At 35.2% G+C, this 17073-nt stretch overlaps 1 protein-coding gene across 2 annotated transcripts in view; it reads left to right on the top strand.

The window, feature by feature from the left end:
* The first annotated feature begins 2711 nt into the window (after window positions 1–2711).
* The window catches only part of LOC134750981 (protein lev-9), a 199751-nt gene continuing 185389 nt past the window's right edge, over window positions 2712–17073 (top strand). The window contains exon 1 of one of the 2 annotated variants that reach the window (XM_063686284.1): window positions 2712–2823. In XM_063686284.1, coding sequence (XP_063542354.1) covers window positions 2781–2823 — 43 coding nt within the window. In that variant the 5' untranslated portion in view covers window positions 2712–2780. The remainder of the gene's footprint in view (window positions 2824–17073) is intronic. The other variant, XM_063686283.1, reaches the window with a different exon arrangement.

Genomic DNA, 17073 nt, shown 5'->3' with positions numbered 1-17073 from the left:
CTGATCTGATGATGGAGTCGGAAGGTAGCCAAAGGAGCTTCGATGGAAAATCGTTACCACAATGTGTTTAGGCTTATTAGAAAGATCTCGAGTACTTGCTAGTCTCCTGAGACCCACAACCTGTTGTTTTATCTTTGAATTTGAAACCCTTTAGTTTCTAAACTAAAGTTCAGATTTGATCGCGGAATATGTACAAAAAATTGTACGCGGGGTCCTAGTAGGATAGACATGCAAAGAGAGAAAACACAGTCGGCAATAATTATGTAAAATTATTTAAGAATAATGTGCTCACATTATTCTTAAATAGCGAGCGGTGGTGGCTGAGTGGATATGGCGTCCGACTTTCAATCCGGAGGTCGCGGGTCCAAATCCTGGCCCGTACCAATGAGTTTTTCGGAATTCGTGCACGAAATATCATTAAATATCATTTTTAGGGTGGTGGCTGAGTGGATATGGCGTCCGACTTTCAATCCGGAGGTCGCGGGTCCAAATCCTGGCCCGTACCAATGAGTTTTTCGGAATTCGTGCACGAAATATCTTTAAATATCATTTTTAGGGTTCCGTACCCAAAGGGTAAAAACGGGACCCTATTACTAAGACTCCACTGTCCGCCTGTCTGTCTGTCCGTCCGTGATAGCTAGACAGTTTAAAATTCTCACAGATGATGTATTTCTGTTGCCGCTATAACAACAAATACTAAAAACAGAATAAAATAAATATTTAAGTGGGGCTCCCATACAACACGTGATTTTTTTGCCGTTTTTTGCTTAATGGTACGTAACCCTTTGTGCGCGAGTCCGACTCGCACTTGGCCGTTTTTGTTATTTACCACTAGCCTTCCGGTGAAGGAAAACATCGTGAAACTTGCATACATCTGCGAAGAAATTCAAAGGTGTATGTGAAGTGTCCAATCCGCATTGGGCTAGCGTGGGGACTATAGCCCAAGCCACTCTCGCATAAGAGGAGGTCTGTGCCCAGCAGTGGGATGTATACAGGGCAATCAATCCAAATGGGTCAGTATGGAGAAGTCAGAAACTATGAGAGATAGCGAAATCTGTTCTTAGGAACCATGGCGTCGATTTTAGATTTAATAATAATGACTGAATTATTATTATGATTATTATATTAAATAATAATGTACAGTATTAGTAAGAGTTTTGAATGATTCACGGTTAGTTTCACTAGACTTATATTGACCGGGATGTAGACCGTGATTACCTTTTTGAGATTCTGTGAGGCGATGGATGCTAGGTGCTCAACTGTTCCAACATAATTTGTCTGTCTGTCTATACCAATGTTATGTGATATTATTGTTGTTATAATTGTTGCTGTTTTATGTATTATTGTTGCTGTTAGTTTTAAGTTTCGTGACGCATTGGTTCAACTGTAATGTCATGTAAACATTCTTATCAATAAAATAAAATAAAAAAAATATCCCTGTCAATATAAGTGTAATTTAATTAATTGTATAATTGTAATTTAATTAATTGTATATGTATAATCTCGCTGCTATTTTATGAATTATTTTGATTATTGACATGTTTTTATGATTGTGATACTAGTCAAATTTTAAATTTTAATGTAAATGTTTTATGTAATGTAAAAGTGTACGGCTCACCCGGTATTGTATTGTCCTAGTCCTAGCTCTAAATATATTGATTTGCAAGGAAGGTTTTAATTAATTGTACTGTCTAACATTATTATTTAAGTTTTTGTTACTAACACTGCTATGGGCAATGCCTGAAATAAATGATTATTTAATTTAATTTAATTTAATTTAATTTAAAGTCCAGTATTAGTAAGTATTTTTTTGGAAAGCCGATTTTGGATTTAAGGTAAAAATAATAAAATTATATCGCGGTAGACCCATTTATATTATATCACTATATATCATCCACTATCACTGCAATCCGAAATCGGAATTAAGATAAAAATAATGCAATTATATCGCGGTAGACACGTTCATATCACTAAATGTGACGTTTTCAATCAAAAGGTACCACATTGTCGCTTACCATAAGGACGAAATTGACCTGGCAGAGCGTCCTTATGGCAAGCGAAAATGTGGTACCTTTTGATTGAAAACGACACAAATATCTGTACAAATAAGAGTTTAAAGTGATGAAGATACTAACGGGCCAATTCGAACAATGATCTAGATATCAACTAGATATCCACTAGATATGAAACAGAAACGATAACGAGATATTTAAAAAAGTCATGTCAAATTTGACATTTCCGCGATTCCGAATGTCCTCTTGAACGATCTCTTTAAGATTTGCTTAAGATATTACTTAAACATCCAATGGACATCCAATGGATATCCCAAAACGTCACAATAATTGTAGCGTGAAATGACAATTGGTTTCTCGAATCGAACTGCAAAAGATTCCGCGCGAAGTTACCGCGATAGTTACTCATGAAATAAAACTATGAAAACGGATTATATCGCGCATATTGAATTTAAAATACATCCCGACGTTAAACGCTGTAAAGGGTTTGAAACGTCGGGATGTATTATAAATTCAATATACGCGATATAATCCGTTTTCATAGTTTTATATTCCATAAACTATAACGTATCTATTAGATCTCGTATTGTTCTCGTATCTAGTAAATATCATATCGAATTGACTGGTAGATAAATTACGGGGTTCAGATTAAGCTGGTTACGCTTGTGAATGTTCAAATGTTCATCCCTCCTCGGGCGGGGGCGGCCTCAGATCGCGTTGAGCGCGCGCCCCGGATGCCCGCCATGTTTTAGTGTTCCAAGTTCTGTGATGCCGAAAATACTGCTTATCCTGCTTGCCATGGTCGTCGTTGGTAAGTCTTTTTTGTATTATTTTATTCTACGTAAAAACACGGCGGATACAGCGGATAGTTTATATGAAATATCAATAAATGTTTATTATGATTAGGTGTCAGGTAAATCTCGAAATGATCATTATTTGGGAGCATAGCTATCTTTTTGATATGGGACGTAATATTATGGTAATATATTTTGTAGATTACCTGTTTCTGTTATAAAAGGTGTTGTTATAATATTATGTACCACATATTATTGTTTTATTATGATGTGGAAAATCGGCATTTTCTTTTTATTAAATAATATTTTTAAGATGTGGAATCAAATTCTAGACCAAATATTTTAGACACCTATTATGACAGATTATGATAAGCCCAGATTCAAATGTATTTCCAAATGGCGTTTATCATACATATACTTAATATTGTTTTTTGTACCTATTTCAGAGGTTTTACTATTATTAGCAACATCAATATGAGCATATTTTTAATATTACAAAAAATTACAAAAAAAGGATTTTTTGAAACATTAAAACTTGTGGTGTTTTTATATTAGTGTTGTAGTATAGATCGTTTAGCTAACTTATATTTACATTAGTTAAGTTAGTTCTTAGTACGTTTTTAAAATATTTTTGGGACATTATTTAAGTAAAAAGAAAACAAACTAAAAAGCATTAGGAATGTAGTGATAAAAACAGTAGGCCTCTCAAAGACACAGTTTCACATCTTTTAACATAACAAATTCTACTTTCAAAATATTTATCAGTACGGTTTTTACTCACTATTATTCGGCGGACACTCGTGCCTGAGGATGGATTCCCAAAGAATCCGAAACATGTCGCCAAAAGCGACTAAAAATAATAGTGAGTAAAAACCGTACTGATAAATATTTTGAAATATGTCTCACGATAGTTTAAGTGCGATTAAATTCTACTTTGGCTAACATAACAAAGGGTACAAACATGATAGAATCCTAATCATAAATAAATTAAACCCGTAGCCTATATTATAAATACACATATGAATATAAATACATACATAGAAATAAATAAATCATAATTAAATAAAAATACCCCATCAGAACACCAGTAATGACTCTCCTCTCTCATCAGGTTTTGGGATTATACTGAGCAACTTTTACTATGGAACCAACCACGAAATCACAAAAAAAATTGGCTGTTTCATACATTTTGGCTGGTCCATTTTCTATGGAAGGTAAATTTTTTTTCGCGATTTCGTGGGTGGTCCCATAGTAAAAGTTGCTCAGTATAATCTCAAAACCTCCCTGGCAACGGGAATGCACTTATTTTTTAGCCAACCTGTATAATAGCCCCCTATATAAAGGCCCCCTGATGTTTATCGGACATTTCCTAAGAATAAGAACCGTTCTTTAATGTAATTTTCTTTCCTTGTTCCTTTTGTTACATTTCTTACGTGCCTCAAGGACCTCAAGGTCTCACAAACAGGTCCGATTGACTAAACTCTCTCACAACAAATAACGACATAACAACGAACAAGAGAAAAAAGCACAAAAACGGGGCAAATGGAAATGATTGTCCAATTTGTCAAGCCTAATGGGTTCCGCATTAATAAATATGGCGCGAGTAATCCGGACATCGATCACCCGGTTGAAGTTACCCGGTTCAAATTGGGAAGTTATAGAGAGAACTATGTGAATAGAGTATCAAACTGAGAGTTCAAACTGGTAACCATCATCATCTTCCTTGCGTTGTCCCGGCATTTTGCCACGGCTCGGCCTGGGGTCCGCTTGGCAACTAATCTCAAGAATTAGCGTAGGCACTAGTTTTTACGTTCGTTTCAGCTTAAGCAAAAAAAGCAAAAAATCTAGTTAAAGCAGTTTTCTTTGTCGATTCAGGATTTGGATTTTTTTCAAAATGGGGGTTCGTGAGGTATACATCTCACAAAGGCACTACTTAAATTTTTTTTGTTTAATTTTTCTATTTATTATACTGGAGCGGTATTCGACATGCGTTAAGTGACGTTTCGTGTTGAACTTCAGTTGAATGGAAGAAATCGTGTGTTGTCGAATAGGTAAATTCGCTGACAGCAAATGAACATTTCCACACTAGAGGTGGGGCGTTTTACTGGAATAGTTTTTGGAACAGGTATTTCTTAATGGACGATCTTTAGTTTTGTCGAGTATTTAAAAGCACGGACTTTAATTGTTGAAATATAACAAATATGAAATTTCCAACACCTCGTACAGCCATTCTTACCTTTACTTTAAGTAAAATATTTTTTTGTTAACTGACAGTCTGTCAGTGTGTCTGTTGGAACAAAAAATAATGGAGGTAATTTTTACGTTGTTAATATGTCAGTTGATTAATGGACTTGACTCAAAACGTCACGATACGTCAGATCCCTACTAATAAAAAGTCGATATTTGCATAAATAACCCTTATTTGTAAGACGCTTAAGCACGGGAAGCACGTGAATTGCCTATTGGGGGTCGTACTCGTAAAACTGGTATTTTTATAGAAACGTACTTTTGGTACGCACTTTGCCTACGTGTCCCGGCTCTAGTCAGGATTCTAGTTGTCAAATGCATGAAATGATCTCAAAAGTAGACTTTTTTGTCGATGGGTATGGCCGCCATATATAGATTTATCACATTCAAAAGGGGATTCTACGGCATAGAGTAAACTGCAATTTTATTTTTCCATACTATTTTGATTCCTCTACTGGACGCAAGATGGAGTTATAGTCAACTTTCGATCATGGCGTCATAAAAATAAACCGCAAGAACATGACATGCAGTTGCGTGGGTGTAGATCTATCATGAAAACGAACATGTGACAATAATCTATGATTTAAAAAAATACTTGACAATTAACATAAAGTAATACATATACTACGAAATGTCAAAAAGAAAACAGATTTATTATTATAAATATACAAATTATATAGGTATAAATTTTGATTTTTAAACCGTTGGTTGTGGGTCCTAACCCCGGCTCGGTTCTTGTAACTTGTGTGCAAAATACCAATTGCTTTTCGGTTAAGTAAAATATCATGAGGAAGACGGACCAATCATAATCAGGTATATTTTTCCCCTCTGGGTTAGATGGCAGTGAGACAGGGCGAGATAGTGAAGAATGCGGCAAAATAAGCATTTATTGTGTTGTTAGTAGTTAGTAGACTAGTTTTTTTGTAAAAATGAAAACTGACGCAACAGCAAGCTCATAGCTATGAGCCGGAGTCTGTTAGGTGCAGGCTTAAGGGCTAATCCCGTGTGAAGCGGAGCGTCGGCTACATAACTGCTGGTTGCATCTGCGTACCAACCTCTTCCAACTCATGTTTACCTCAGCTCCTTTGATTAATAAATTAAGGTAAAATTCTTAAGAACACTTGCCTGTGCTATACTCTAAATTGGACGCTATGACTAATTAGTTTTTATGCAACGTGACGTGGGGTTTTTAATGTTGAATTTTCAATGGCATATAGGACATCCGGTCGTATATTGACTCAGAAATTTATATTTTCTCAGTTTGAATGAACAGCAAACTGGAGACTGAGATTTTATTATTATAGGACATTCTTACACAGATTGGATTGACTGAGTCCCACGGTAAGCCCAAGTATGCTTGCATTATGGGTACTCAGACAACGATATATATATCGTTGTCTGAGTACCCATAATGCAAGCATATATATATAATATGTATACAAATACTTAAATACATAGAAAACACCCATTACTCAGGAACAAATATCAAATATGCTCATCACACAAATATTAAATGCCCTTACCGGGATTCGAACCCAGGACCATCGGCTTAACAGGCAGGGTCACTACCCACTAGGCCAGACCGGTCCTCGTTATTAATTTTAAACTTATTATTTTAGGTGTTCTTAAGAAAAACAGTCTTAACAGACATTGGCAGAAAATTGGGATAACCCTAATACCAGGTGCGTCGGACTACGCAAAATGGAGGATTCCATACCTACTTCTTCTACCATGTAGGTATATCCATATGACAAACAAAGCAACAAAAAAGCCAAACAAAAATACCGTATCTTCGCAGCACTACACTTCAGTCCTTTTTATTAGAAAAGTAATATGTTTAGGTACTCATACCGGCTATACCTATACCTATATGCAAGTAATTTTGTTCTGTGAAACTTATTAGTAGATTGTGTCACAAGGGAGCAAAATGACATATTTATGGCGAGGGGGTACAATTAAATCCTAAACGAAGAATAATAGAATCCCGAGAGTAGCGAGGGATTTTATTATAGAATCCTGAGCGTAGTGAGGGATTCAAGTGTGTTACGCCCAAGATGGAAATAATTTTGCTGCCATGTGACACATATTGCTTTTCACATCACCTATGAGGTAATTATAATGTTTAAAAATATTATTTAAGCTAAAAAAATAATGCGCAAAAAAATGTTGAAATAGTGTCCTAGAACAGAAAAGTGTTACTTTGATCCCTCCTAGCAGGGAAGAAAAAGCCCTTTTTCTAATTGGTGATGTGAAAAATAATATGTTGTGTTACGTGACTTACGAGTAGGTAACTTTGGCACAATAAAGCCTACATCCCAATAAGGCCTATTAGTTTACCCTCTTGGTTGGAAGATCAGATGGCAGCCGCTTTTGTAAAAACTAATGCCTACGCCAATTATTACGCTGTGACAAAATGCTGGTATAACGCGAGGAAGAAGAACTTAAAGAATATTTGGCTAAATAAATCCTTAATATTGTCTTCGGTTACCGCGATAGTTTACTCATGAAATAAAACTATGAAAACGGATTATATCGCGTATATTGAATTTATAATACATCCCGACGTTTCGAACCCTTTACAGCGTTCGTGGTCAACAAAAAAACAATCAAATCTTGCAAGTTAAATTTGGCCCACTTCTCGGGTGTTCAATAAAGCTGAAAATTTGCATACAATACAATATTATTATGGTACCATCGAGCTGATCTGATGATAGAGACAGGAGGTGGTCATTGGTGGCCAAATTTTATTATTTTTAGGATATTTGTTTATTTTTATTTGTACTTTTGACATGAAATCATTGTTAATATGAATAACAATATTGTGACATCTTTTTAATTCGTCAATTTTATTGTATTTAAAATTTTACTTAAGTATTTTAATAATATATTCATTATTCTAAGAACAAATTAAATTACTTTCTTGTGCAAATATTTTAATTTGTGTATTTTTTTTACAAGTAGTCACACTACTATTTAAACTATAAACGAAATAAATATCATATTCTTGGAAATTTCGACCCATGCCACCGAGCGGTTGAGGCGTCTGTCGCGTAAACGGAGGACGCTGGTTTGATTCTAGCCCCGGGCACTGGAGGCTTTGGTCATTTTTTCCTTTGTATATGATATTTATTTCGTTTAAATTCATTATTTTAATTTTAATTAATTTAAATTTTATTACAAATCTTGTCCAAAGTATTGTGTCGATTATTTATTATAATGTTTTATGGAATTTTTAAATTTCTGAAATAAAAAAAAATATTTATTGGAACTTTGTGATAAAACAACGCAAACTAATTGTGTTTGAAAAAATTTAAAGTAAAATACAGGCAGCGATAAAAGCTTGTACCAAAAATGAAAATTTTGGCAATCGAAATCGACACGAGTTCCTACTTTTCGCTCTTGTATCGTAATGTATTATTACAGTACATATGGTGCTACTTTTTCGCACTAGTGTGTAAAAGAGCACTTTTCGTGCATATGTCAAAAGTTTAAAGAGCCATACTGTATATACTGTAAAACATTGTACGATACACGTGCGAATAGGTAATTCGCAACTCGTGTCGAATTAAAACACTCCCTGCGGTCGTGTTTTAATTTATCGCCACTCGTTTCGAATTTCGTCTTTTCCGCACTTGTATCGTAAATAACTATTACAGTACATATGGTGCTACTTTACCGCCCTAGTGCGGTAACTAGCACTATACGTGCGTATGTCGAAAATTTAAAGGGCCATAATTATGTCCTGTAAAACGTTGTACAATACACGTGCGAATTTCCTACCTTTCGCACTTGTAATAATTAGGCGAGTATAGTCGACGCCAACCTTAAAAAAGCAAAGGGGATTTTCCAGAGAGCATGATGAACTAAACTTGAAGTTGGCAGTCTACGTAGACGTTAGAGTCAAACCAACCAAAATTTGCAGCTGTCATTCAATTAAAATTTATATATGGCAATGTTTTAGCAGTCACTATATGGCATGTGTATTGTCAGAATCGTATTATGTATTTGTTGGATTACTTGTGTTTTGTGATAAATGGGGAAACCATGGTAAAACCCTATAAAAGCGGCGTGCGGGAGCTACTTTTCCACATAATAAACAATTTTACAATAATAAAAAATCAGCACGAGGTTATTCAAGCTTAAAAAACGCAATGTTTACAATATTTGGAGTTGATTACGGGTAAGTGGAATGAAACATCTTAATACTTGCACCATATGTAGACAATATTATATTGGTTTAGATACTTTTGATTAAGGTTTCACAGCAAATTGAACACACCTAATAGGTATAGGCATACTTACCTTATGAACTTCATCTTTAAGTTCCACATTGTTATGTTTTAAAGGATACATATAAGATGCCTGTTTAATTAAATACATGCCTTTAGAAAAGTGAATGAAACGACAAATTTCATATCTTTGGAAGGATTTCGAGGTTAGACCTAATCCGATTGTACTATAAAGACGTATGATATAGAATTCACCCATGTAGAAAACTTTGAGTGTGCATTTAATGTAACTTAAACTTTATATTGGCTCCACTACCCTTGTTAGACTTATAAGCTTATTGGTAGCTTGCAAGACTTAGAGAGAGTGAGAGTTTAGTGTAGGAAATAAAAGTAGTGGACCCCTGCAGTAATTCCTCTGCCAGAAAAAACTTTACAGTATGATAAAGTATCAATAAATAAAGAGTATTGTATAAATTTCCAAAGAATAATATTAAGAGGATTTAAGTAAATACCTAAAGTCTTAACTCGTTAATATCTTTTTATGGAAAAATGCTCCGTTCAAACTTTCTTCGCCGGACATATTCATGTAACGTATTGCAACAATATATGAAATATAAAAAAAAATATCCCAGCAGAAATACCAATATTAACAAAATATAATTTTTTGGCGTGTCTTGGACCGGAAAATTGCTCCGTCAAATTTTTTCACTGGAATGCAATTTTATTGCCGTTTTATACCTACAAAATGAAAATCTAAAAAAAATTCCATGTAACTATACTATTTTCAGAAATTGCCTTTTTACTCCCTGTGGAAAATTTCTCTATCCATTTTATTTATTGAATTAAGTTCACAGTTTTCTTACCATTCAATTATAAAAAAATCCAAAAAAATAACGAGCGTATTAAAAAGTAAACATATCAGGAGATTCGGTAGCAGTGTGGTAGGGGGCGGAGTGTACAAGCGGGGTGCGGGAGCGGTACCGGCCGCCGCCAGCGCACGCGCCGCGCCTCGCCCGGCGGTGGCTTACTGTTTTCGTTTGTTATATTTATATTGTCTGCAGTCGTACGGGAGCAAAGTTCGTTATTAGGCCACCAAACGAAGGAAAATCGGGGGAAATAATGAATGTTAATTAAAATCAATTATATGGTAAGTTTTTTCATATTTTCGTAAATAACTCGTAAACGGTGGCCAATTAGTTGTTGAACGTAAATAATCTACATAAAATTTACTACAAAAAAGACTATGGATCCTTTTTGCTAGGATTAATATTAAAAATATATTAAAGAGGGAATGTTAATTATAATCAATTCGGTTCCTTTTTTCAGGTTTTCGTAAATAATTTGTAAAGTGACCTATAGCAAAAAGAAATCTGATACATAAATAATTTACAGACAATTTCCTACAAGAAACAAGTGGTACATTTTTCGCTAGCATTAATATTTTAAAAAGATATTCACGCGGGATAGTTAATTATTATCAATTTTAAAGTCCTTTTTTAGTTTTTCGTAAAAACCTCGTAAACGGGGGCCCATAGCAGAAAGGGTTCTGGTAAATAAACAATCTACATAAAATTTCCTACAAAAAACATTCCGAAAACTTTTCTCTAGGATCAATATTTAAAACGAAATTAAAGGAATAAAGTTAATTACAATCAATTCAGAGGTCACTTTTTTAAGTTTTTCTTAAATATCTCGTAAACGGTGGTCCATTGCAAAAAAATTATACAAAAATAATTCACAAAATTTGCTACAAAAAAGGTATTTTACAGTTTTTAGCTACGATCAATATATAATGAGATAGTAAAGAGGGAACGTTCATTGTAATCAATTCTCAGGTCCCTTTTTTAGATTTTCGTAAAAAATTTGTGAAGTATAACTAATAGCAAAAAAAAAAGCTTAAACATAAATAATTGGCATACAATTTCCTACAAGAAACATGTGGAACATTTTTCCCTAAGATCAACATTTATAAAACTATTAAAGTGGGAAAGTTAAATAATGTGTAGAATTGATTTTAATTTAATTTCCCCTTTTAATACCTCATTAAATATTGATCCTAGCGAAAAAGTGTAATAAATCATTTTTTGTAGAAAATGTTATGTAAATTATTTGTGTATAACATTTACGAGATATTTACGAAAAACTTAAAAAGTGACCTGTGAATTGATTGTAATTAACTTTATTCCTTTAATTTCGTTTTGAATATTGATCCTAGAGACGTTTTCGGAATGTTTTTTGTAGGAAATTTTATGTAGATTCTTTATTTACCAGAACTTTTTCTGCTATGGGCCTCCGTTTACGAGGTTTTTACGAAAAACTAAAAAAGGACTTTAAAATTGATTTTATATTAAAGGAAAAAATGGAAAAAGTTACACTTCCGGCAGGATTTGAACCCGCAACCTCCGAAATCCGTGCGTTGCTCTTAACCAATTGAGCTACGGAAGCCTACCAGAACCTTGCAAATCTTTCCATTCCTTAACTTATGTATGTGTTTTGACGACCGGTCTGGCCTAGTGGGTAGTGATCCTGCCTGTGAAGCCGATGGTCTGGGTTCGAATCCCGGTAAGGGCATTTATTTGTGTGATGAGCACAAATATTTGTTCCTGAGTCATGGATGTTTTTTATGTATTTAAGTATTTGTATAAGTATTATATATATCGTTGTATATAACACAAGCCTCCTTGGGCTTACCGTGGGACTTAGTCAATTTGTGTAAGAATGTCCCTATAATATTTATTATTTATTACTATTTATGTATACACGCCTTTGGGGTGGCGTAAAGCCATTGGTTAAGAGCAACGCACGGATTGCGGCGGTTGCGGGTTCCATTTTTTCCTTTAATATAAAATTTGGAGTAGCAGACGTATCTGCATGTTAAAAAATTGATTTTAAAATTGATAATAATGAACTATCCCGCTTTCATATATTTTTAAAATATTGATCCTAGCTAAAAGTGTTTCACATGTTCCTTGTAGAAAATTTTGTGTAAATTATTTGTGTATAATTTTTTTTTGCTATAGCTCATACTTTACAAATTATTTACGAAAAACTGAAAAAAAAAGGAACCTAAGAATTGATTATAATTAACATTCCCTCTTTAATATATTTTTAAATATTAATCCTAGCAAAAAGTATGCACTCTTTTTTGTAGTAAATTTTATGTAGATTATTTACGTCCAACAACATTTTTTTGCTATTGGCCATCGTTTACGAGTTATTTACGAAAATATAAAAAAAAACCATAGATTTTAACTTTATCGTTTAATATCTTTTTAAATATTGATCGTAGCGAAAAAGTGTATTAAATCTTTCTTGTAGGAAATTTTATGTAGATTATTTATGTACTAGAACATTTTTTGTTATGGGCCACCGTTTACGAGTTATTTACGAAAAACTAAAACACCAGCCAATGCGAGTCGGACTCGCGCACCGAGGGTTCCGTACTTTTTTAGTATTTGTTGTTATAGCGACAACATAAATACATAATCTGGGAAATTTTCAACTGTCTAGCTATCACGGTTCATGAGATACAGCCTGGTGACAGACAGACGGACATACAGGTTGGGTACGGAACCCTAAAAAAGGGGCCTTTACACCTCCCTCTACCCGTTAGCTTCACCCCCATCCACCAGTACTTTTAGTATGTTGTTTCAGGCACCTTTATCTACAACTATGCCAAAATACGCTTACACACGAATTATTTCAACTGAATGGCAATTTTTGGGCTTCGTTTGGCCTATATATGAAACTACGTAAGTATATATTATTCGGTACAAAGAAAACGCAAATAAGTTTTTGGCAAAAATTTCATTTTTGGTACAATCTTTTATCGCTGACTGTAATTTTCTTTCCACAGGTAACTAATACTTATTGAAATAATTATAAAAACCCCAAACACAATTAGGTTGCATTGTTTTATCACAGAGTTCCTATGGCCACCTCTTGTATCCATCATCAGATCAGTTCGATGGTACCATAATATTGCATTGTCACCCGACTTACATATGTGTGCACATTTTAAGTTTCATCGGAAACCGGAAAGTGGGTCAAATTTAACTTTGACCCGTACAAACATAGTTACATAACTACATACATATTTACTTACGTACATTGCAAGTTAAATAAAAGCTTGTAAAAATCACTAAATGTAGTGTAAAGAATCACACACCAGTGACAACGACAACTCCCTTCTTAAGTGCGGGCTGCGAGTCACGCGGTCGGGTCGGGACGCTAATCTGCTACAGGAAGACGGTACATTATTGCGTAACCGCGGGATGGATTTATCTTCGCTTCCAAAATTTCGGTGTTCTGGATGATACATCTTTTGGATATTTTCGATTAAAGTGTATACGTGACTACTTAGTATATATTTAAAAAGAAATCAGGCTGAGAAATTTTCCACTCAGTTTTTAAAAGTTCTAAAAAAATACATAAATTTGGGTATGCATTTTTTTTGGATTTTCTAATCCACTACGCCAAATTATATTCTAAGATCATATAAGAAGAAAATAATGACAGAGCAATTTTCCAATGAAAATAAGAGTCTAAAAAAGGAATTATCATAAGAAAAATATTCTCATGTTTGACAAAAGTTTTCGATTTTTTTCTAGTATCACATACAGACAAAACTTCCGTAAGACACAGACATATTAAATATATTAGAAACGGGTCACTCACGTGTTTTAAGTCGAAAACGCTCGACATGTTTCACTCCGTACCGAGGAGCGTCATCAGGAGCTTGCGTCGACGGTGACGGACCGGCGCAGACTGCGGGCCGCAGCCCTCCGCGCCCGATGACTCGGCGCGGGCGCCGGTGGCGGCAGGGGGGGCGAGAAACTACCCTCGTTTAAATGATGGGTTGCACACAACATGACATTTGGTGTTGGGCCCGCAGTCTGCGCCGGTCCGTCACCGTCGACGCAAGCTCCTGATGACGCTCCTCGGTACGGAGTAAAACATGTCGAGCGTTTTCGAGTTAAAACACGTGAGTGACCCGTTATTAATATATTTAATATATCACAGATTGATACAAATAACCTATGTGGTAAAATAATTTTGGACGTAGGAATTACTTGGTTCAGTATATAAACAGATTTGTATTTTTACGTATTAATACCTAACTTAGGAGTGTTTTTTTTTTGATATTTATATGTTAGTTACGGCTCATACTAGGTATACAATAACCAAGCAAAATTTAATCGACAGAAATTAATGCATGGGTCTCCATACAACAACTACATCTATTTCCTACACTATTTGGGCTTAGAACCTTTTTTGTCTATAAATACTCAGTTTCTGTTATTCTAAAACAAAAAATTTGCATGTTTTCAAATATTGACAACGTCACGACATGACAACGCGTAACAACATCGTAACAATGAGTGGATCGTAAGTAATTGTTACTATATTTGTCATATATTTATTTTATAAGTATTTCATAAGTAAAAATGTTAATATATATCATATTACAGTCGTTCCCCAAAAAGTTCGGAAGGTACCGGCCGGTACGTAACCGGGAGCTGGCGGTGGGGTTCGTGACAACGGGGCTTGGAGGTCGCTCGTCGACCAAGGGCGGGTGGTCTCGCGTAGCGCCCTTCCTCAACGGCCTCCCTGGTGTCCATAAAAGTCCACAGGGCTGGGCTACTGTATGTATACTTAAATAATTGCCAATCGTTTACATATATCTTGAATACAATATCCATTATAATAATAATAATTTTTACACTTTCTAGCATTGGTCCAAGTATAAAAATCGCATCAGAAGCAAAATAAGAAACATTAAAATCTTGGCGACGGGGACGGGCGGAGGTCCGGCAACCAAACTGAGGTTGTCGGCCAATGAACAGCGGGTGCATCGTTTGTTGGGGCCACTATTTGGTGGCTCCATGCCAAATGTGCAGGTGCCCGTGTTCGGAGAGAGGGAGGTAAGAGCATTATTGTTTTATTAACATTAACATTGTGTACATGTACCAAGGGTCTATAAATGCCTTTTTATTACAGACATTTTTTTTTAAATTATAGCAAAGAAAAGTGTATTTAACACATTTGATGCATTATGGGAAACAATTTGTCATATCTGACTTTCCGCCGATTCGGCTGTACCTAACCTGTGCTTCTCTTACGCCTGGGGCGTAATATAAGTAGTTCCCGTGTATATGTATAAGAGAAATTATAAAAGCTACTTAGCCTTTAGATCGGCCAAAATGCTGGGCAATGATTCGTGTCGATTATCGCCACTGAAAATCCGACCTCTTTATATATTTACTAGCTTTTGCCCGCGAATGCCCACAAATTAGCAGACACTTCATTAATTATCTCAATTCCACCCCGCTTTATACTTTCTTAAGGGATGATTTTCGGGATAAAAACTATCCTATGTCCTTCTCAGGGACTCAACCTATCTCTATGCCAAATTTCATCTAAATCGATTCAGCGGTTTAAGCGTGAAGAGGGAACACACAGACTTTCGCATTTATAATATTAGTATGGATTGTTACATTAGGATATTTTCTTATATGTCGAGAAAGTTCGGTTGGTACCATTGACTTTTAATAGTACATTTATTTAATACAATACAATTCTGGTTAACATACATTGTTGAGATTGTTGCCGAGGGATGGAAAGAAAGGCATTTTCTGACGAGGTACCTAGATGCAAGTCCTAGGAGTAAAATTAATCACACGAATTTCATTTTTGCCCGCTGCGTCCGCGCCGCCGGGCGCGCGACGGCCGTGCGTTGTCATCGCTGGGATAAAAATTAGGCACTGCGTTTTCGATTTACGAACAAAAGGCGACCATTTCCAAGCATGTTTGAGAAAATGATGATTTTGAATGATACATATTTAAAAACGTTCAATTGGATTTAAATTGGTTTGATTTGGTTTGATGCTTTAAAGTTAGTATTTTCCTCGAGTTGGTGTGGTAAAAATTAATTATGAAACCAAGTTAAAATTGTAGGTTTTCTAGCTTTAAATTACAGGAGGTTGAAAATAGCCTATATGACAAATGCTTTGTTTTGCTCGACTCGATGGGAGCACTGCAAACTTAAATCTATTTTATTTTTGTAGACAGCGGAATATCACGAACAGTCCTGTTCCGAAGGGGATCAAGAGGATCAGGACTTTACGCCCTTGTGAGTACCTCAATATCGCCGTAACAAAATATTATAATACTAAACGAAAAGGAAAACTGTAATTTTCATTTCATATTATTTGCCATGCCATAGTGTTATTTGTGATATCACATCTAGCCAACATCTAGCAAACATATCGCTAGGCACAATAAATAATCAGCTGTTGTCCGCAACTTTGTTCGCTTGAATTTTAATAGGTAATTTAAGTACCTACCTACCTATTTTAACGCCTTTTCATGGAGTTCTTAGTCTTTCATTTAACCAAAAAAATTGTTTAAATACTTTTTAATCCCATTAAATAGTAATGTATGGATCAGAATGCTGGGCGACGAAAGTGACGGATGAAAGAAGAGTGCACGCAGCGGAAATGAGAATGTTGAGATGGATGTGTGGAGTGACGAGAAAGGATCGGATTAAGAATGAGTATATTAGGGGAAGTTTGAAAGTAGCACCAGTAACGGAGAAGATAAGAAGTAGTAGGTTAGCGTGGCGTGGTATGGGCATGTGATGAGGAGGGATCAATGCCATATAGGCAAAATAATGTTAGGGATGAATGTTGATGGACGGAGAGCGTATGGTAGACACAAAAAGCGATGGATGGATTGTGTGAAAGAGGATATGAGAAAGAAAGGAGTGAGTGCTGAGGTGACGAAAGATAG

Source organism: Cydia strobilella, chromosome 21 (genome assembly GCF_947568885.1).
Source record: "Cydia strobilella chromosome 21, ilCydStro3.1, whole genome shotgun sequence".
NCBI lineage: Eukaryota > Metazoa > Arthropoda > Insecta > Lepidoptera > Tortricidae > Cydia > Cydia strobilella.
The sequence above is the reverse complement of the archived record's forward strand: the minus strand, read 5'-3'. Positions and strand labels throughout refer to the sequence as shown.